Here is a 22,884-nt window from a genome sequence, read left to right as displayed (position 1 = left end):
AACTTGAAAACTATTAGACCTAGAATCACCAAAATTGGTCAACTAATGCATCTTAGGTAGAAGGTGTGTCGCATCCTACTTTAAGGTTACTGTGACATTTAATTAAGTTGATATATAAAAAAATGTTTTAATGGGTACAATCTATACTGTTAACAATATGTGACGGGCGTATCATGTGCCGTGGCGGTGCACTTTATTTCTATCTAAAGCTTCCGAAAATGATAGAAAAGGTTTTCATTTTCTACTCCTGAAATATATTGATAGGATACAACGCAATTCATACACAGAAATAAGGTATAATCGAGTATCTTTGTGGGTTACTTCAGCACTGAAACTATACTATCAAACATCATGCAACAGTTTGAAAGAAAATGGAGGAGCTGTGTTTGAACTTTACATCATATATTTAATTCCAAATTATGGAATATTCATACTAACAGTGACTGGTGGATCCTCGATCAGTCTTATTTAATCCCCCAAAGCAATATATTTCTGAATCATTAATGCTTCCAAATAGATTTAAACAAAAAAAAACTGTTTTGAAAACTGTAATTACTGTACGTAATTATATCTTTATTTCAGAACACTATCGTCAATAACAATTTCAAAAAGCAATTTTTCTCCAAAAATAATCCTTTGTACAAATATCGTTAAAATAAAATGCTATCACACATTACAATTGCATCTTTCAATGATACAACACGGAATTATCAAAATTGCAAAAATTGCTGCAAATAATTGATTTTATTACATAGTAACATAAACATTTAACATGGTTTCAACAATAGTACGAAACTGTCTCATGGGTACTAAAGCAAATTAATGGTGTTAACATTCAGGGTTTTTTTTCATTTCCCACATTGATCATATGCCAATCAGCAAAATAAAGTTTAATTTATTCATCAGATGTCATTTCACGAGAAATGTACTAAAGATACTATTTCATTTTCGGAACGTTTCACGGTGTCTCATTTCATCACACGCAAACCACGGCAAGATCACAACACAAAATTAGCATCGGTAATCTTGAAAGATATTTGACATATTAGCATTACTTCGCTCAGGATGGGCCTATTATCTTTGAGTTTATACATGTATAAATCACTTTAACAACATATTTTCCATCGGGCTCCTTTAAGTCTTATCAATATTTTACTGCATTTTCGGATTTATTCACGTCCCTTTCCCCCCCTAATCTTTGCCAAATGATTGAGTCTTGAATTGTATCTTTGTTTAAAAATAAAGTTTATTCAGTCCTTTCTTTTCGTTGTTACAAAATACTTTAGAGAATGTGTTCGCTCGGTGCTGCCTGGTCTGTATCAAAGTATCTATCGTTTGCACTCCTTTTCCCAATCCTCATAAAAGATTTCTGCCGGATTCTACCATCACGGTATAAAGGGTCATTTACCAGGGACTGTAGGAAATGCTGACGACCGATTCTCATGAAAGATGATGCAGGCACCTTGCCTATTCTAAAGTAACCTCTTTTGATTTCCTGTGGGTGTGGAATGTCATGGATTTGTTCGTACGATGAAACATCGTTACCAGAACTTCTCTTTGTGATTCTGTTCTTGTTTCTTTTACCTATTCTGAAGAATCGTCCCGCTCTCTTACTTTCTTCTGTCTGATCATTTGATTTTTGATTGGGGGACGATGAAGTATTTTCGTTCTCGGTGTTTTTGGCGGTGTCATTTTCGGATAGACTTTTTCCTATGCGGAAAAACCTTCCAGCTCTTTTTGTATCCCCTGAACAACTCTTGCCGATTCTAAAGAAACCACTGGTTCTTTTATCACCTTCCTCTCTATCAATACTCTTTCCGATACGAAAAAACCCGCTCGATTTTTTGCTCATATCTGTCGGTAAATTTCTTCCGATACGAAAAAATCCACTTGCCTTCTTCTCGCCTTCCAAAGGAGCTGCTTTACCAATTCGAAAAAATCCTTTGCTTTTACCTATTCTGAAAAATCCTTTAGCCCTTTTATCATCTGTGTTACTTTTCCCAATCCTAAAAAAGCCAGAAGCTCGCTTTTCATTCAAATCATTTAAGCTTTTTCCTATTCGAAAAAATCCTTTGGCTCTTTTCTCATTGCTGGGTGTTCTGCCAATTCTAAAAAATCCGCTGGCTTTTTTGTCTTTTGTGTCCGGATCCAGAGATTTCCCTATTCTGAAGAAATTTCTTTTCTGTCCTAAATCGTTTATGCTTTTGCCAATTCTAAAGAATCCAGATGCTCTTTTGTCTCCATTGTTTGCTGTTTCATCATTTTCGGATCTCATTTCTACAGGAATATAGATAGGTGACTCAGATCCATCTTTTACAACCTGGATTAACCCAATGCCCTCAGGAATATAACTGCCAACTTTTGCCAAGCTATTATCATCGTTCAATTTATAGCTCTTCTCTATTTTATCATCACTTACTTCATCTCTTGACGCACTTTTTCCGATACGGAAAAATCCACTGCCTCTCTTATCAGCGGCTTTGACAAAATATTGTGGTTTCTCTTCATGAATTTCTTTGGCACTTTCTACTGTTTTAACTGGATGAATAACGTTATTTTCGTCGATTTCAGCATATATGTTGTGAAGATAGAATAACACCAGAATGATAACCTGATGATGCCCCAGCATACTTATTGCCTGAAAATGAATAAAGGCAAAATTTTAAGAAAATAAAGCATTGCTTCTGTAGTGTTGCACATTTTCAAATTATAAATAACTTTAGAACTAATGTCCTTTTTCAAAGGAACACTGTGTATTATGTTTTTTGTTATGCTTTACTTGCATTTACTTGTTTACAATGATTGCTTAAAAATGATTCAAACATATTTTGAAAAGAAAAGTTCCAGTAAGTTTTCAGTTCAAAGAACACATAAAGATTTCCCATTGCATACATGAAATTCAATTAAGTGCAAAATATTGTCCTGCTAAATGACAAATGTAGCAACGATTTCAAAAATCGTCACTGGATAGGTTAAACCTTCATAAGGCATCATAAAAGCATAAATCATAGCTGGTAGGACGAATGCAAGCCATCTGATGCATTATTTCTTGACATACAATTACATATTGTGCCTGTTTCCCGGAATACTAAACATATACCAGATAATGAATGAATTCGAGAAACACTAATACATGTTGCCAGATATTTGGAATGAATGTCATTTACGTGGGCTTTTTTAAAGATTTCTTTCGTTTTGTATGATTTATTATGCAATTGACATTTTCCTTTATAATAAGCATATGTATATTTAAACATATGTACGGTATCATATGAAATTTACTTAAGTATTCACTAGCTTTGATAAAGCACTACAAATTAATTAACTTTGACAAGTATTATGAGAATATGGCTACAGCAATACAGATCCACTAAATGTTCCCTTATCGCAGAAAACCCTTTGAAAGGTGGGTTATTCGTAGTGAAAGTGAAATATTGTCTTCAGTTGTTCTATAGAAAGCTACACGGTGATTTATATATCAATATCTTAAAACATAACAATCAAATGCGGAAAATGAATCTATGCAAAGGGATGTTGTAAAAGTGAGTAAATTTTAATTAAAAACAAACGAGATCTATAGTTATTCAATAATGCTACACAGCATGTTTCATGTCAATATTTGATAACATAACGTAAAACCACGAACATGTTTCTGATGCAAATAGCTATAACAACTCTTGTTTCATATCAAAATATGAAAGCATAACAGGAAAAGTACGGGTATATCATATAGCGGTTTTTTGTTGTTTATTTTATTTTTTGGTTCATTTTTATCAGCAGGGTGTGATAATTTTAGCACTTTAGTATCATGCCGCCAAATTGTCAATAGCTACGTTTGCACCCATATGTGTCTGCAATCCGAATACGGTGTTTTAATGTCAAAGGTACACATAAAATGTACAGATAGCACTTCTTAGATTGGGAAGTAATTAAACTACTAAGGCTGTTAATTGTTTCAGAGAACAGTAAAACGTTTTACAAATAAGGAACTAATACATGTGCTATACTGCTTATATTTTATGGCTTGGATCTCCATGTTCTTTAAAATAAATTTCGCTAAAAATGAGCTAGAAAATTGCAAAAAGCTTACAACCGCAGGAAAACCCCGTTATATGTATGTAGTTCTTATAAACGTCCGTCAACCATAACAATAGTTGAACTTTGTAGTTGTTCATCATGAAAAGCTGCAAATAACGAACAGTAATCAATCTCATAACTCCTATTAGGAATTCAAAATTGAGAGATGGGCAAACACGGACCTCTGAATATACCAGAGATGGGACCAAGTGTCCAGGAGGAGTAAGCATTCAATGTCGACCGGTTTCACCCACCGTGAGCCCTATATCCTGATCAGGCAAACGGATTAACTGTAGTGAAAATCAGTGTGTAAAGAACAATCTAACAATTAGTATATAACACGGCAAACAGCAACCAATCACAGGTTGTAATGGCAAACTAGATCGTTATAACGACCATAGAATTTGCGAAATGCTGACTTTACACGAAACTGTTGAAATCTCTGTACCATCAACTTGCTTTGCAGTAGCCTACCTCGATAAAAACTGCAGAACAAATTCTTGCGTATAGAATCAGTTGAATGATATAAACACCATATGCAGGTGATAATTGAATATTGCTACGTACATTGTAAATATGGGAAGTTGATTTAACTAAAATTTCTGAAGATATTAAAGGAGAAATCGTTTTATATATGAAGATGTTTAACTTGTTCTACGAAGATAACACTGTCAATTTAGCAGAGCCCGCCAATGACTTACAAGAAACTTGCTTAAAAACTATTGTAAACAATAGAAACTTACTGTGAATATTAGCAAAGCAAAAACCTTACTATTTTCCAGAAGTCGGTTCATTTAGTAAAGTAAAAAAAAATTTACTTTTTAAAAATACTTTAGATAAATGTTGACTTTCAAACTTATGGCCTGAACATGAATCAAACAATTTCAATGCAATGTGGATTAAGACAACTGTTAAACAAAGGTTAATTGTTTTACAAAAATGGCAGGAGGGTATTTTTGAATTCCCAAAGAGGTATCATATACAATTTACAAGACTAAATTTGTGTGTGAGCCGTATTAAACTCTGTTACCAAAAAATTGACAAAAACATTTGTAAAGTTTAGAACTACTAATTATCATCTCCAAATTGAAATAGGAAGATGGAATAATATTGAAAGTGAGTATTGTTCCATATGCAACTGTAATGAAATGGATGAATTTAATTATATTTTGGAGTATAAAGCGTTGAGTAAATTACGCAAAGATTTTTTAGATGCGAAATATTGTTCTGCACGAAATGCAAAAATATTTTGTGAACCCATCTCCTCTAGCAATTCTGAACAAATAAAGCTCTGTGTGTTTATTTTGAAAATTAATCATTAATGATATTGTCTGCTCTCCTCATTAACTTCTAATTTGACGCTTATATCATTGCACATATGCAAATAGTTATTTTGTACCTCTTGTATACCATTCCATGCTTTTGAGACTAGACTGAACTGCAAATTGACATTAAACGGCGATTTAGTCCCAATTGCATGTTTACAACTACTCATAAAATATAAAGCATCCCATTTTACATACAGTTAAAAAAGGGAAATATAAATTCAACGTAATATATTAATTTTCATGTAAAAACAAGACACTAACAAACGAGCTTTAATTGTTACTGCACAGAGCAGAAAACTTTCAATATTTTTGATTATAAATCTGATGTCAAACAGAGGGACTACTGACAAGACTCCGATCACAGCCGCGCATGTATGGATTGATACTGTTCTCTATGTAATCGGGCGCGCAGACTTTGCTGTTCTTATGTGCCATCTTTCCGGTATCCTCATGTATGTCCGGAAGAGCCGGTCTAATACCCGGTTATTACAATTAATGCTAGTCGGAGCTTGAATAGTTAACACCACCCATGGAAATAGATATCTACTTTACACGATCATTATGATATCGGAAAAATCTCTTGGGCAGATGAAAGCATTAGAATTCTGCAAATTCACCCGGGTGTTTGAATTGTTTATAAGGTAAAAATACAAGGTATTAAATGGATCAATAGAGTATTAATCTGTTAATGATATCATTGTTAAAGCGGTTCTGCACTATTTAATTGAAAATAGTATACATGTATGTGTTTTACAAAAGAATGTAACCTATATTCTTGTTATATGGAATTCCATTTCAGTTTGAGGACTCAAAAGAAAATGAAATAAATGAATTTGACACAATTTCAAAATATCTTTAAACTCTTGTTAACAAACATTTGTTTTCTCTATTGCAATGGAAAGCCTTTTTTCATAAAATATAAAAGTACATGTACTCGTATTTACATGTATCTGTGATTGGTAAATGCATTTCACTATTTCTGAAGTAGTATTTACTAAAGCACATAAGATTTCATTAAGAGTACATGTGTGTTAAAAAATACGCCTTCCTGGAAAACTATTGGGCTTCCGATTACGTAGTGGTTAAACAGATACTCTACATCGTCATAATGGCTGGCTTCCGCTGCGATCCTAGTTCGATCCTCAGGATCGGCAGTGGTTATATGTACAATGAGAGAATTGTTGCCTGAGTTTCAAGATAATCTTATTTTTTCCCCATTTTGTCTTCAAATATTACAAACCATCATCAATGATTCCTGTACTTGTTCATTACCAACATATTAGAATGGTTAATTTCTTCTGATTTATGTGGAACACGGGCATTAGTGACAAGACAGCAGCATGTGTTGTAATATGGATTGATAATAAATGGCAGTATTGTAAATTACATCGTATATGTAGAGATTGGTTTTGTTTTTAATATAACGTCATACAAGATTTATCTGTCAAAGAATAAGCAATTCTGAACCTGATACCGTCAGAATTAGGAGTTTTATACTTTTTAATTGTATCTGTCGCATACATGTACGTGATTTTTACAACTTACTCACATTTTGATCTTCTGGTACATCTTTGCGATATGATAGTCACCCAAGGATAGACATTATTAATTTCATATTGTAAATTTTATTCGTCATTTTTGTTCTCAAAATCAGACACAAGAGTATAAAAGACATGTGAGATAAGGACATTGACTAATAATTGAAGTCCTGACATCGCTGAAACATCTCGCTTTCAAAACATGGAAACACGATAACTATTTGTTCTTCAAAGATATTGTTCTAACAATAAAAGTGTTCAAAGTATTACCAGACCTTGGTCAAAATTTGCTTTTCAATTAAACTGGCACTCTATAGGTAAAACAGTATTGATCACCGTCCTTCTGTTACAATGACATGGTACCTTGTTCTGTACTCAAACAGACGATCTAACCATACTCCCGGTATTACGAGACAGAGATCACACGTTTTCTTGAAACACTGATAGAATCCAACGACAGTTTCACCTTAAACAGTTTAAAAGCTACTTCTAACAATTCAGGTATTGTTTTGACTAGAACATTCATGTAACAAAAAGATGTTTTAATTATTATTTGATAAACATACTTATCGATTAAACAAATACATTTTGTGTTAAGACTTTAAATGATAACGTAGATTGCAAACTGAGCAATCATTAGTTGGGGTTTGGTGTGGGGTTTTTTCTATCACCGGTTTTTAATAAATAAAACATCAAAAGAAAACATTTGTTACAAAAGATGTAATAAAGCATCAAATTAAAACTTTTGTTAAAACAAATGTATGGAAAATCAACATTAGAACGAACTATGTAAATACGGGCCAATGTAATCTTTAAAAGTATTATTGATAGCTAAGGTTTCATATTTTGATTAAGGAAACGAAAGAATGGATAACAATCACTGGCCATGTTAGAGAACGTTTTCTTTTCAACCTCGATATCATTGAACAAATACACTCTAAATGTTTAAGGATGTGTTTCATTTTAAAAGTCATACTCCAAGGTATATGGCGAAGCTGGCCGTTTTTCTCTTTTTGTTACAATTCATACCAGAGTCATTTCTTACTGGTTGAAATTATTAAGCAATATAATTAAATTTAATTCATTTTGTCAATACATTCATTAACCCAATACTCTGTTGAAGATACAAAAGAGCCATGTATTTACTCTATATATAGCATACTCCACCCATGAGGATGATCAGGTAATTTTTGTGTTGTATGAATATCAAATAGATTACTCTGGCAAAGACCAAGACACCATTTTATACAAAAGTGATACAGGGATATTATAAGATCTTCTAGAGTCATATTTATAAATAAAAAATTAAGAATTTGAATAAATAGTTTACCTCAGGAATTTAGAAAATTTCGTATTAAATTTCGAACATCAAATCATCGGCTCCTAGTGGTGATGGGCAGATGGACATGGATATCTTTAATGACAGGGTATGTACTCTTTCTAATTCTAGGCAACATCCTGACGAATTCCATTATGTTTCAGAGAGTAAAGTCTGTCAGATTTACGTAAAAACTACTTTGGAAAAAATTATTTTCCAAACGTAATAGAATTTTCCCATCTGAGTTCAGAAACTGATAAGTCGTTTGAAAAACTGTTCATGCATATTCTTAAAATCTGTGATTTGGTTGTTTCTCTATTACTTTTCTGTATACCTGCAATACATGCACCCTTTCCTTTTTACTTCTGATCTTTATATCTCATTATTCATTCTGTTCAGTATTTCTTGTACCTCATATTTAAGTGAACAAAGTGAACTGAACTGTAAAAACGTTTGAAGTTTATCTTGAAGTGTATAGTTGCATTGAATGATGTTATGTTTAAAGAATTTCATAGTGACAATGGATTTTTTCCCCAATTACAATGAAGATTGAGAAAAGAACTGTTCATTTATATTTGATTTGATTTTACAAACATACAGGAATACTGGAATTTTTTTTTCAAATTATTTAGATGATTGTAAATTTCTGAGAAAATTTCAGGTACTCACTTTTCTGTACGGTCTATAAATCTGTCCTCTCAGACTTTAGATCTTCTGGTGGTCTCTCGTGTCTACACTGTTTCTCGGATTCAAATGAAAATTTAAGGATATATGTTCCGGTGATAAATCGTGCTGATCACGGTTCTCTGACGTCGGCAGGTATGAGCCTCGAATTAATGCGCCGTGATCGGATTTGGCCCAGCAACTGAACCACAAGCAAAGCGCTTTGGAGCATTGACGGCATCGATTTAATCAATTAAAGGTGTAGCTTACTTAGGCATTGGGCTTCTCATGTTTAAGATCAAAATGTCATATTTAGTCATTAATCACATATGGTCCTTAAGAAACTTACATGCTACCGAGGATGACCACACCGTGCTTTGATTTGTAGTCAGTCATTATACTGAGCCAGATTTAGCGAAATCAACTTGTCTTATGTTTTGCAACCGAACGAAAAATATCTACAATTCTATAAATGAACAAATTTGAACTTCTAATCATATTTTTTTAAAATAGTGTGTCCAGACGCATACAAACGCTATTGAGATTTGAAGTATTGAGGAAGCAAATGCGTTAACTGGAAATTGTGAGAAAAATGTACAACACATTAGTCTGCCAATTTAGTTTTATGTCTGTACATGATAATTATCAAATATTTTAAGTTGTGATGGATAGTAGAAAATCCCAAAAACATAGCAATATGTCTGCTACAGATGCGTTTTCTTCAATTTGCTTCTCATAATAGTAAATTTGTATGCATTCTTCACCCAGTAATTTCGTAAACAATATGAGAGTTGCTCCATATTCTTGTGAATAATATCGAATATATCAAGTACAATGCAAGAAAATAGCGATAAAATATATCTTATTTCCATTGAATACACAAATTCTGCATTTCCTTTCAATTAGAACAACCTCTCCACTTAAGAAAACATGTACTTACTTTTTGTAAGTGTACAGGTACGTAATATATTTTTACCTGGTTTCTACGACAACTGTTTTATTTCACTGGGATATATAGACCGTCAAATGCAGTGAGGGAAACGCTAATCCTGTAAATTCATTTAAAATAAAGAATAACTAACTGGTTCTAGGATTGTGTTTTCTTGTTTTTGTTTCATAATGCAAGTCTTATCATTAAAAGGTTTTAACAGCTCCAGAACTACATCAAATGACTACATCAGTCAATTAAGGATGGTGCCATTGTATCGCAAAGCAGGACAACAATATTTTACACACTTTTCCTGGATTAGCAAAGAAATGTGATATGTTCAGCTCGGATATATTATCATTGGATCTAGAAAAAAATATATCATGGAAATAAATTAGGAGACCGGCATCATTAGGGAGATGCAAGATAATGTGATTTCATATGGTCATGGAATAGATAATTTCTTTGAAATAACAATGTTTCTAAGCATGAGATTTTACAGTAAGTCATTGTATGTACAATGCTATTAACACCTTATCATATAAAATACCCACGACAAATCGCAACCACAAAGCTGCGGAAATGAACGCGAATTTGACACAATAGTTGGTCTAGCCATGTCATCATACCATAAAATTGCCTCTAAATAAACACACAAGCTATCCAATGAAAATATCACAATTTCCGTCGCTAGGAAAGTTCTGAGGCATTTTGAATCCATGAATTGTCAGTTTTGAGATATAGATCATGCGTAAATGCGTTTTAATTCTTCTTCATGACGTGATTCCGTGTTAATAGTGCAGAATGATTAAAAGGGGCAACCAATGCTTTTACTATAAAGCTTATCTACACAAGTATATAACATCTACAGTCATTTATACTATATATTTACACAATACCATAGTAATTCAATTTATAATGACGTAGAAGGTACCCGATCGTTCAATGAAATGCAGAGTACTCAATCAGAAGCAGACATTATGTAAATGTAGAGAGAAAACACCGTTATATTAAAGTGATATTATTGACTAACCGTGTACATAAAGAACATGGAATCAAAACAGGCAGTAAATTTGTTGATGATTTACCAACTGAACATGAAGTGTTTGTACAACAATACAGGGATTCTGCTATTTAGATTTACTCCAATTTTAACTGTAAAATAAACACATTGAAACGCAGTCTTCCTATTCTATTTTTAGTATTTTAGAAACTTACTATATAATTATCTTGACGCCAATGACAACATCTTACAATATAATTATAGTGATGCCAATGACAACTCTGGGCATAACGACGTTCAGCGTAAATATTGAACTACATCGATGACAGTAAGTTTCCTGAATATGAGTACAATGTAGCAATTTAAAATGTGTGTGTGAGTTTCCTTGACGATTCGAGGTTATCTACATACGTTGTCGTGGTATGATAAAAACTTTAAGACATCTTTCGATTGATTGAAATAAAAAGCAACTTAATACGAGCGCAAGCGAGGGCGATGAAGGTTACTTTCCATAACAAACTATTCAGTTTTGAAATCCTATAACTTTGATGGTCTTGGTGAATTCAAATGCTGATTACAGAGCCGTCAAATGACTTTACATTCGCTGATTTTGCTCTGATAGATGATTTGCTACTGTTCTAATAGTGGTTACGCGTGCGCTTGAAGTCATATTGTGTTTACACTGGTGACTAACTCGCATTTTTTATTTCAACGGATTACAATAGTCTGAAATGTGTGTATGACATGGCAAACAGCATTAAAACAGAGTACGTTATGTAACTGTTGTCCCACCGTCGGAGCAAATCACAAGTAGACTGAATTTCTAGTTAAATCTTGACGTGTGATTTAGAATGCGTATGCCGTGGGTTGAATTGGATATTACCACAAGTCAAGTCAACAAATATGTGATCGACAGAAGAAAAAAGATAAAAGCATAGGTTGTGAAGGAATTTGAGGCGAAAATCGACGACATGCTCTCCAAAATAGGCGACTTTCTGGTGGACGTTTTTGGTGTTTTATGTAGGTACGTGATTTTCATAGACACGATTGTTACATTTTGTAAGATCGAGAGTGGTCAGAATATTTAATCGTGACACTGTGAAGGACTTATATTAACGTTAATAGCATCACACCTGCACCTCTAATGAAAAAAATAGGACAGGAGAACTACAGCTGTTTTTATAGGCAAACTAAATCGTTATAACGATCAGAGAATTTGCGAAATGCTGACTTTACACGAGAATGTTGAAACCCCTGTAACATCAACGTTTTTGTCAGTAGATTTAAAAGCTGGTCATACACAGTACAAGCTCATGCGTTTCGAATCAGTTGAGAGACATATATATATATATATATATATATATATATATATATATATAAAGGTCTCTTATTTCGAAGTAAATTCTAAATTAAAAAAATCAGCTGTAAACATCTTTAGAGATTATATATATATATATATGTGTGTGTGTGTGTGTGTGTGTGTGTGTGTGTGTGTGTGTGTGTGTGTGTGTGTGTGTGACCAAAGACGGAAACGCAGTCATGGGCATCATTCATATAAAAGACCAAGTATAAATGATGTCACGTTTGATTCACTTTTGCGTTGCGTCAACAGACAATTAGGTCCACATCATATTCGTACAAAACTTTACTCTGTTCCATTGAGAGTTTTACACACGTTATTTGAAGAAGCTACAGCTAGTCTATACTTGGATTTTTCAACACCTTAATATAGACTGAACTCTATGATTATGGATGTTGCCCATCACAGGCTCTTTAAACCAGCACGAACCATGGATGATATTCCTTCCAAATCATACCACCAGTTCCTTAAGCTTCAATTTACAAACAAAGGAATAGATGCCGTCAACATAAGCAACATTCTTCGCCATAAAAGGGTCCAGTCGTGTATTCCAACTTATCTGAAGTTCAAGTATACACCCTGTATTTCCTACAGCTATACTTCTACTATTGCATCCAAACTTTTTAATTATAAACCTTTGCAGTGCCTAGATATAGACCATCTTATACGTAATCCACCAACGTGTTCTTGTTCTTCATCTTCTTTCAACTATAGTCCAGCTGGACATGTCATTACTGGTGATGTTGATATAGTTGAAAATGAGGACCCCAAATCACTTATTCTAAAAGGTCCAAAATACAGAGAACCTCGGTCTTTTAATTGGCGACAGAACTTCATCTCTATTATGAATTCTGTCGAAGATTATGCCAAACGATGGGCTAAATATGAAAAAGAAGAACTTGATACATTGTCAGAATGGGTTAAAGGCATAAGAGGAATATTAAAATCCCGCATTAGACACATGAAAACAAAAGTACGTACCATCTATCCTTCTGTGTTTAGTAAACCAGAGGTGATAAAAGAATTAGATAGGTTACATGATGAATATGTTTTGGTTCCAGCTGACAAAGTTAGTAACAACATTGTCTTTGTTTGTAAGGCTCATTATTACAATTGTATTTTCAACGAACTTGGCATTAATTCCACTTTTGGTGATCGTACTAATACTCCAACTGCCCTTTCAAAGGATGAAATTCTTCAAAACCATGCCTCAGTTTTAGACACATTTAATATCCCAGTCAATGGGTCGAATGACTATGAGTTACCGTACCTATACTGGATTCCTAAACTACATAAAAACCCTTACAAACAAAGATACATTGCTGGATCCAGTAAGTGCTCTACCAAGCCCCTATCTTTGCTCCTCACGAAAATGTTAACAGCTGTGAAGGAGAAACTTCAAACTTACTGTGCGACTACATATGCCAGAAGTGGTGTTAATCAAATGTGGATTCTAAAAAATTCTAAAGAACTTTTAGTAAATTTGAAATCACAGAATTTTTCCCAAATCAATAGCATTAAAACCTATGACTTTTCAACACTATACACGACCATTCCTCACGATAAATTAAAGACTAGACTTTTTGACATCATAGACAGTTGCTTCTTCAACAAAAACGGAAAACGGAAATATTCATATCTAGTGATCAGTCATTCAAAAACTTGCTTTGTTAAACACCACTCTGATTCCACGCACAAATACTCTGAAGTTGAAATAAAAAATATGCTAGAGTTCCTCATTGACAATATCTTCGTGGTCTTTGGTGATCAGGTCTTCCAACAATCTGTTGGAATTCCCATGGGCACGAATTGTGCTCCTTTGTTAGCTGACCTGTTTTTATATTCATGTGAAGCAGAATTTATTCAAAAACTTCTACGTGAGAAGAAAAAATCTCTCGCTGTGACCTTCAATTCGACTTTTAGATATATCGATGACGTTTTGTCTATTAATAATAATAACTTTCATTCATATGTCGATTTGATATATCCCTGTGAGCTCGAAATAAAGGACACCACAGAGTCGTCCACTTCTGCTTCATACTTAGATATTTTATTGAAAGTAGAATTAACGGCAAACTGACAACTCAACTGTATGACAAACGGGATGATTTCAGCTTCTCCACCGTCAACTTCCCATATTTATGTAGCAATATTCCATTATCACCTGCATATGGTGTTTACATATCTCAACTGATTCGATATTGCAAGAGCTTGTTCTGCGTATAGTCAGTTTTTAAATCGAGGTAAGCTACTGACAAACAAGTTGATAGTACAGTCTCGATTGAAGTCAGCATTTCGCAAATTCTATGGTCGTTATAACGATCTAGTTCGTCAATACAACCTCGCATTGGGTCAAATGCTGTCTGACGTATTTCATACCGATTGTTAAGCCGTTCTTGGCACATTGATTTTGACTGCGGATAACTCCGTTTACCTGATCAGGATATAGGGCTCACGGCGGGTGTGACCGGTCAACAGGGGATGCTTGCTCCTCCTAGGCACCTGATCCCACCTCTGGTGTGTCCAGGGGTTCGTGTTTGCCCAACTATTTATTTGTATTGCTTATAGGAGTTATGAGATTGATCACTGTTCGTTATCTTCACCTTGCATGATATAACCGGTTGTGATCGGTTGATAGGGGGTGCTTACTTCTCCTACACACCTGATCCCACCTCTGGTATTTTCATGAGTTAAAGATTGTCGAGCAGGGTATTAAACAATATACAACCAACCAACCAAATAGTATGGTTCTCCTAGTAATAAACAATTTCTCATTTCCTCCATCACTTTCTTTGTAATTCTATAGTGGAATATAAAGTGCTCAGTGTCTTCAACAATTCGACGTTATTGTTTTTCCATCCACTAATACTTGATTCATTCAAAGAATACAATTTAATAGAATTTGGATAGCTATAAAACTATTAATCATTTTCAATTAACCCGCCCCTAAATTTTTACTAAGATGAAAATGCAGGTATGTATGCAATGCACATCTCTGAATTAATAAATTAAATTTCAAGATCCTTCCATCCATATCAAGGATTTACCCCCAACCTTCTGGTGCATGAAGTGCAGGTTACTTTTGATATAAACAAAATTCAAATTGAGCGAAATCGGAAAATGTCAACCATATTGGAAGCTTTACTTCACATCTTCATCCCGATTACAGCAGCAGAGTATAAACCAGATCCGATTGCCTTGTTCGTTATCAGTTTATTGCTTTACAAAATTTACAACATTGGAAGAATGGAATGAATTTATTAGTCTACTTAAGATTTCTATTTGAAATTAATCTGTGAGTTTTGTTTGCCCTTACTTCATGTTGATTATCAAGGAATAGTTCAATTTCCTGAAGGTTTGCGAAAATTCGACATTGAGTAGCTTCTATATAAGGGCGCTCTTCGCCTTCAAATCACACCAACAGATTTTAAGAGGCCTAACGGATTATCACAACTTACAACATGGTTCTCAGGGCCGATCTGAAAAACATCCAGAAGAAGAAATTCCATCGCGACACCAGTCCATGACAGAAGCAATGAAGCTTAAAGAGACATAGTCAACAATCCAATGCTAACACTGAGAAGACTCGCTGTAGACGCTTCAAACGCAGAAATCCTATCACGACCAATCACAAAAACATGACAGACGCATACCTGGTTTTGAATGTTTCCAGTGCCACTCTCTTTGATTCTGAAACTTCTTATTTACTGTATACAACCCACTAACAAGACATGCCAGACCGTCCAATAGTCAGTGCCATAGATGAGAATGTCGAGGATTATTGAGAGTTTAATATCCTTCAGCTGAATCACTCTTTATGTTTCTTTATCATGTCCTCAAGTTTTTGATAATTTCATTTTCATCGATGGAAACCACCTGCAAATCAGTGACACGTCCATGGGAAACTAAAATGGTACCATCGTATGCCAACATCTTTACAGGGAGATTGGAACTTAGCCTCCAACTCTATTTACAATCTAAACTTTTTAATTGGTTACGTTTCGTAGATGACATTGACATGAAGTGGGTTGACGATCGTGAATGTCTCAACAATCTTATCAAGATTGCGAACACTTTCCACTATTCCATCAAGTTCGCAGGAAATGTCCATATCCAAGAATACTTATGAATGGGACTCTCGTATGACATCCAGCTTTCATCAACTTCATACTTTCAAAGGTTAGTCACACGAAACCGCCGCATCTACTCTACTATTACTTTCTAAGAGCAAGGACAAATTCCCAAAACTCATTTGACAAACAGAGTTGTTAGCTAGATACAGTCCGCAAATGACAACGGAATAGATGCCTTCAACATAACCAACATTCTTCCTCATAAAAAGATCAGTCATGTATTCCATCATAGATTTTTGCCACCAAAGAAAGTTGTTTCTTCAATAAAAAGGGAAGAGGGAAATATTCATATTTTATGATCAGTCATTCAAAAAAAATTTTGTTAAACACCACTCTGATTCTATGCACAAGTACTCTCAAATTGATATTATTAAAAAGATTAAAATATACATTAACGGCAAACTAACAACTCAACTCTATGACAAACGGGATGATTTCAGCTTCTTCATCGTCAACTTTCCATATTTATGTACCAATATTCCATTATCACTTGCATAAGGTGTTTATATCTCTCAATTGATTCGATACGCAAGAGCTTGTTCTCCTTATGGTAAGTTTTTTAATTGAAGCAGGCTACTGACAAATAAGTTGATGGTGCAGGGGTTTCAACAGTCTCGTTTAAAGTCAGCATTTCACAAATTCTATGGTCCTTGTAACGATCTAGTTTACCAATACAACCTATCATTGGGTTAAATGCTGTCTGACGTGTTTCATAGCAATTGTTAGGCCGTTATTGGCATGCACACTAATTTGGACTAAGGATAACTCATCTGATCAAGATATAGGACTCACGGCGGTTGTGACTGGTCGACAGGGGATGCTTACTCCTCCTAGGCACCTGATCCCACCTCTGGTATATCCAGGGGTCCGTGTTTGCCCAACTCTCTATTTTGTATTGCTTATAGGAGTTATAAGATTGATCAATGTTCGTTATCTTCACCTTTCATACTGGAGTTCCTCATCGACAATAATTTCGTAGTCTTTGGTGATCAGGTCTTCCAACATTCTGTTGGAATTCCCATCCACACAAATTGTGCTCCTTTATTAGCTAAACTGTTTTTATATTCTTACGAAGCAGAATTTAATCAAAAGCTTCTACATAAGAAGAAAAAACCTTGCTGTGGCCTTCAGCTCGATATCAATATTAATGGCTGAAAGTGGAAAAACTTGATCAATTTCAACTCAATATAGTTTAATTTGATTAATAACCAAAGAAAATGTGTATGTTGCCACCTTTATAAGATATCAGAAATACAAAAGCAGACGTATAGTTCAACATAAGAAAATCATTCATTTTAGTAAAACAGAATGATTAAAACAGATAAAAATTTGTGTCAATGGCAAATTTTACATGTGAACAGTTCAGAAAAACCGCTTATTTATAAATATTTTATTGTGGATATTAGGGAAAGCATTGTATAATAGACATACAGAAGATAAAATACCAGCATAAGAGTTATTGTCCCTAACAATATTTTAAAATTATAAATAACAAATTGATTTCCTATGGAAAATATAAACTTTTTCACTATCAATAGTTTACCAGTTTTTGGGTTGGTTTTTTTAAAATTCCCTGAAAGATACGAGGCCCTCGTATACTTCTATCATGTACAAAGTTTAATTTAATAAAGATTTTGCTAAGATATAATGCATATTCAATATACACCATATACAACGTCACATTCGAGGAGTCGTCACTGTGGATCATGAGGGCTCTCTATCTTTATCGTGCCACACCTGCTGTGACACGGGGTCTCGGTTTTTGCGGTCTCATCCGATGGACCTCCATTTAGTCGCTTCTTACGACAAGCAAGGGGGTACTGAGGATCTATTCTAACCCGGATCCCCACAAGCTTTGATTTGTTTGATCACGAGGAGGACTTTGATAATGTGGAAATGATGTCTTTGATGTTACAAACTTTCCTTTTCGCTAAATGTGGATGTACTTCTTGGTATATATATTTTTTTTCGTTTTGGCGTTAGTCCTTCCAATTGTGTACAAGTATGCTTGAAGGCGATTTGAGTACAAGACATGGATTCGATGGTTACATGTATAGGAGCTTAAAAGTTTGCACTTTTTCATACTATTCGTTGAAAGATTTGACTTCTTTCGCATCATATTTTATTCTGAAATATGAAAAGAAAACTGACAAATATGTATCATTATAGGGATCTTGACAAAATTCATGTTTATCAGCCCAAAGGTCAAACTTTAAAGCCTAATGATATGTACAGTAAAACGCATGGGGGCATAGTCCTCCTGGGATGCCAGATTTGACCCCTCATGCGACACTTTTCCAATTGGTAGCAATCTAATTAAACACGTATCGAAAACTGGGGAGTGGATGGAAGATCTAATTTTAATTAGATTGCAATTGGTAGGCTACGATTTTGTGAAAATGTAAGTAAAAGGGCGATATAATCATCAACAATCATGGTATCGGGGTATACATACAATCAAGTAGGCAAGGAAATGAAATGACCGAGAAAGGTGGGTTTAAATCATCAATTTCAACTTTGTAGATCTACTCATGAAACGCGAACGAAGTGTGTGAGATAAGTACGGGTTTTTGAAATTCAGTGACAAATTTGAATGATCAATATATATCTGCAATATGATTGCAGAAATATGGTGTATTTTATGAGAAAATCGATCTTATACTCGGTGATACTGCATTTTCTCCGCTCCGGAGCCGATCGAGCCCTCGTGATCCACAGTTACGACCGCTCGAGTGTGACGTTGTATACGGTGATATATGACCAACTTAATCTCACCCCGAAGAGCTTGAACCTAGGGTAATTAATTTCAGTTTTAGTAGAGGGCTCATTGTTAATTATGATCGTGCCAACAGTTTGCCTCGCACGAGAGTGGTGCCCTGAAGTAAAGACAATTGTCTAAATTACATGTACGTATGCATTTTCATATGACCAACTTTGTCCCACCCTAAGGCCCGAACCCAGGGGTTATGACTTTCACAGTTTTTGTATAGTGCTCATTGCTCATTATAACCATGCAAACATTTTGCCTTTTGACATCCAGAAGTAAAGACGATTTTCTGAGATAAGTATTGCTTTGCTTTGCATTGCTTATCGGATTTAAATGAGATTGATCACTGTTCGTATCTTCACCTTTCATAAGTCCAACTTAGCCCCACCCTGGATTTCAGATTTAGTAAAGGATATATTGCTTATTATAATCATCTTAATAGTTTGACTGCTTGATGTCCAGGAATAAAGAATGCTTTTAAAGATTATATTAATTTTGATGGTTTTGACCAAACCCCTTACGCCCCAGGGAGGCCCTGCGGATCCGAGACTTGCAAGATCCATGACATATAGATGTTACATACCAAAACTGGCTCTGTCTTTCCAGAGAAAAAGCTGAAAATGTTCAAAAGTTTGCGACAGGCGTACGACGACGGACAAAAACAGATAACGTCTCGAGTGCCCTGAAAAGGCAATTTATGGAATCCGGATAATTTCCCCCCGTTCTTATTGGTTTCTTTTTTAGGTATAATTTAGCACGTTGTTTACTTTCAGTTTCAATTTCACCTTGCCTGTTTTGCAATTTGACACTGCACTAAATGGATAAACGGTATCCCGAGGTATTTTCTTTGTCAAATTTGTCCCTATAATGTTTATGCAATAACCGCATTATTTTGTACAGTAGATTAAGATTGATATTTGGCTGACAAATGACATTTTCAAATACTGTCACTTTTCACTGTTATACCACAGGGGCTCGTCACGAATTGACCCTCTCTATTCTATAATAGACGATGTCAAATTTTATTAAGACAAAAATTTCGTGACGAGCCCCTGTGGTTATACATATACCATGCATCTCCAGAAATGCACCAAGGCTACTACTGTTTAGACACAATCTGAGCAAACCCTGTGACCTACTCGGAGAAATATCAGAATATGAAATCGGAGAATATGTAATCTGTAGTTAATGTTATAAACTTTTTTGAAATTTCCTTCTTTATAAGCTGTCTTGCTGTAATGCCCTCTGGGCTCAAAATTGGAATAAACTTATCTTATCTGAACTAATGATATCATCCTCACAGTTTAGAATTCGTCGATCAAACCAATTGGTTTGCTTGCGTCCTGTAGAATGTAACAGATTACATGTGTATCTCTTTAACTTGGTCAAGATATTCTATCTTTTGATGTTCAAATTGGAATTGATCTGTTCACATTTTGTCGATTACATCTATGTACTGTTGATGCTTCAGCAAAATAGTCTTAGAATTTATTGATCTGCAATGACATGCACCCCGGGGAGCAGCAATTAACATTTATACAAATGGCCTGTAAGTATCTAAACAATTAATGAAAAAGAAATTAGGCATCAGTTTAATACCCTTGATGTGATACAGGAGTTAAAGCAGGTATTGGTGACTCATACCTTGATACTACGTCATCGGTACAAGCTGCTGATATTCCAGTAACAGTTGAAATATGTATATTCATGTTCTTTACATTTATTGCTGAAGTCTACCATCATTATTGATATGAAATATAAATTTATGTAATAATTTACTCCAGGAAAGGAACTTTTAGATTCATGGATGCCAGATTAAGATATCCATGTTCTTAACTGATTGAAGATCGACTGATCTTCAATAGAATTAATGCATCCCTCAGCTGAAATAAACATCTTTGATTTGATTAATTAATATTATATGTATTAATACAAAGTTAAAAAACTGGAGACCAACACCATGAGGTTAAAATTTCGGAGGATTCTCATGAGTGGGTACCATGTGTATTCAATAGAGTCTGCATCCAATTAAAGTAAAAACTAAAGATAAAAAACAGATCACCAACACATCACCAGAATGCTATTTCAAATTTATTTGGTTGACCGGATTTGACTTTAGACAGTCGTCATCAGCTCACAATAATACTCATTTAGAGTGAGCAACAATATGATTATTAATGACGAGGGTTCAACTAATCCATGATTCAATTATTGAGCTCAATAAAAAGGTGTGGTCAGTAGTTTTATACTTATTTTGCAGACCTCAATGACAATCACCAGTCATGGTCAGCCCCTAATACACATCAGGGTGATGGTCACCAGTCATTGGATTTTATTTTTTGGAAAGTGATTCGTTCCAAAAACACCCATGTAATTGATGTCAGCTGGTGATAGAAACTTATGGAAGGTTTTTTATTTAAAATTGGAATTCGCCCCACAGGCACTGGTATTCTGAGACAGTTGACTTGGTACACCTCTCTCTCTCTGGAGGGAACAATGTGATAGTGCTATTAGATATATAAGAGTTACAGCATTGGAATGTTCTGCCAGAGGCTCCGGGTTCAATTCTCAGCAGAGGCAATTAGTCTCTGCTACACAAATAGTATATGTTTAAGGTGGCTCTACCCTCATGATGAATGTGATCGGTTTTTTGCAAAATCTATATATAATTAAATTTGTGCATGGGAGAAATATGTCTTGGGGTGGAATTTTATTCACTTGGTATAATAAAACATCTGGTAAACTATCTGATACTGAAATTATAGTTTAATTTTTTCTATAGATAATTGATTATATGTATTTATATTTTTAAAATGTTGTTAAGGGCAATAACTCCTTTGCTGTTGAAATAGTGAAAATATTTTCAAAATATTTTGAAAGACTTTATGTCCCCACTTTTTAATGAGGGCATACCCTTTTCTGTCATATTTCAGTATTTGTTTATTATCTCTGCTACACATGCACATATTCAGCTGAAATTTGGTATGTGCATGGACATTTTGAATTTAAATTTGAGATATAGATTTATATCATGAGAATTTGCGGGTCAAGTACTTAACACTACTTATATGGGTCTGGTTGGATAAAGAGTTATGGCCCTTGAGCAGGGGATTCTTGTCGCTCCAACACATTTATTTTTATCACGTTTTTATATTGATGTATTTATACAGGAGCACCCACGGAATCTTATTCCTGCCCTTTTACGACAGTTTTATGATTTGGGCTGGGTTACAGGCACTGGAGGAGGCATCAGCATCAAAGATGGGTCAGTACAGTAAATCCTTGTAGTAGCAAGTACTGTAGATTCCTTATTTTACGCGAATATTTTATATCACGAAAGGATTCATATATGTCAAATCACGAGAACATAAATTCACAAGCAGTCTTCACGAAAACTCAGTGGTCCGAAGACCGAGGCCAGTGAATTTTACGGTTGGGTCAGTGAAAACTAAAAATCAGGAAGTACGATGGGCTTGTAGACTTTTTATAAGTCACATTAAACAGGATGTTGGATTTAGATATTCTAAACATCATATTTGCTTCAATTTACCATCAAAATAATGAAAACAAAATAGCACATAAAGTAAGTGTTTGGACATTGTGGTTTGTTTATTTCGTAAAGAACGATAACTATACTTGTAATTGTCAATATAACTTGTACGTTGATCACGTGAATATTAAACGAACAACTTGCAAAAACAACAAAATGGCAGTGTTCAGTATCACACTGCACACCAGTAATTGTTGCTTTATTGCATTGTCCAATTAA

At 34.5% G+C, this 22,884-nt stretch overlaps 2 protein-coding genes across 3 annotated transcripts in view; one reads left to right on the top strand and one right to left on the bottom strand.

The window, feature by feature from the left end:
* Positions 1 to 535: 535 nt before the first annotated feature.
* On the bottom strand, positions 536 to 9,141 carry LOC125648209 (FMRF-amide neuropeptides-like). The gene is made up of 2 exons (XM_048875171.2): positions 8,931 to 9,141; positions 536 to 2,638 (listed from the first exon to the last, which is right to left on the bottom strand). Exon 2 carries the CDS (start codon positions 2,627 to 2,629, stop codon positions 1,283 to 1,285), a length of 1,347 nt encoding a protein of 448 aa, XP_048731128.1. The 5' UTR covers positions 2,630 to 2,638; positions 8,931 to 9,141; the 3' UTR covers positions 536 to 1,282.
* Positions 9,142 to 19,857: 10,716 nt separating this feature from the next.
* The window catches only part of LOC125648018 (methylthioribulose-1-phosphate dehydratase-like), a 10,386-nt gene continuing 7,359 nt past the window's right edge, over positions 19,858 to 22,884 (top strand). The window contains exons 1-2 of one of the 2 annotated variants that reach the window (XM_048874907.2): positions 19,858 to 19,953; positions 22,286 to 22,380. In XM_048874907.2, coding sequence (XP_048730864.1) covers positions 19,933 to 19,953; positions 22,286 to 22,380 — 116 coding nt within the window. In that variant the 5' untranslated portion in view covers positions 19,858 to 19,932. The remainder of the gene's footprint in view (positions 19,954 to 22,285; positions 22,381 to 22,884) is intronic. The other variant, XM_048874908.2, reaches the window with a different exon arrangement.

Source organism: Ostrea edulis, chromosome 6 (genome assembly GCF_947568905.1).
Source record: "Ostrea edulis chromosome 6, xbOstEdul1.1, whole genome shotgun sequence".
Classification (NCBI taxonomy): Eukaryota; Metazoa; Mollusca; class Bivalvia; order Ostreida; family Ostreidae; genus Ostrea; species Ostrea edulis.
This window is presented reverse-complemented; position numbering and strand designations above follow the sequence as displayed.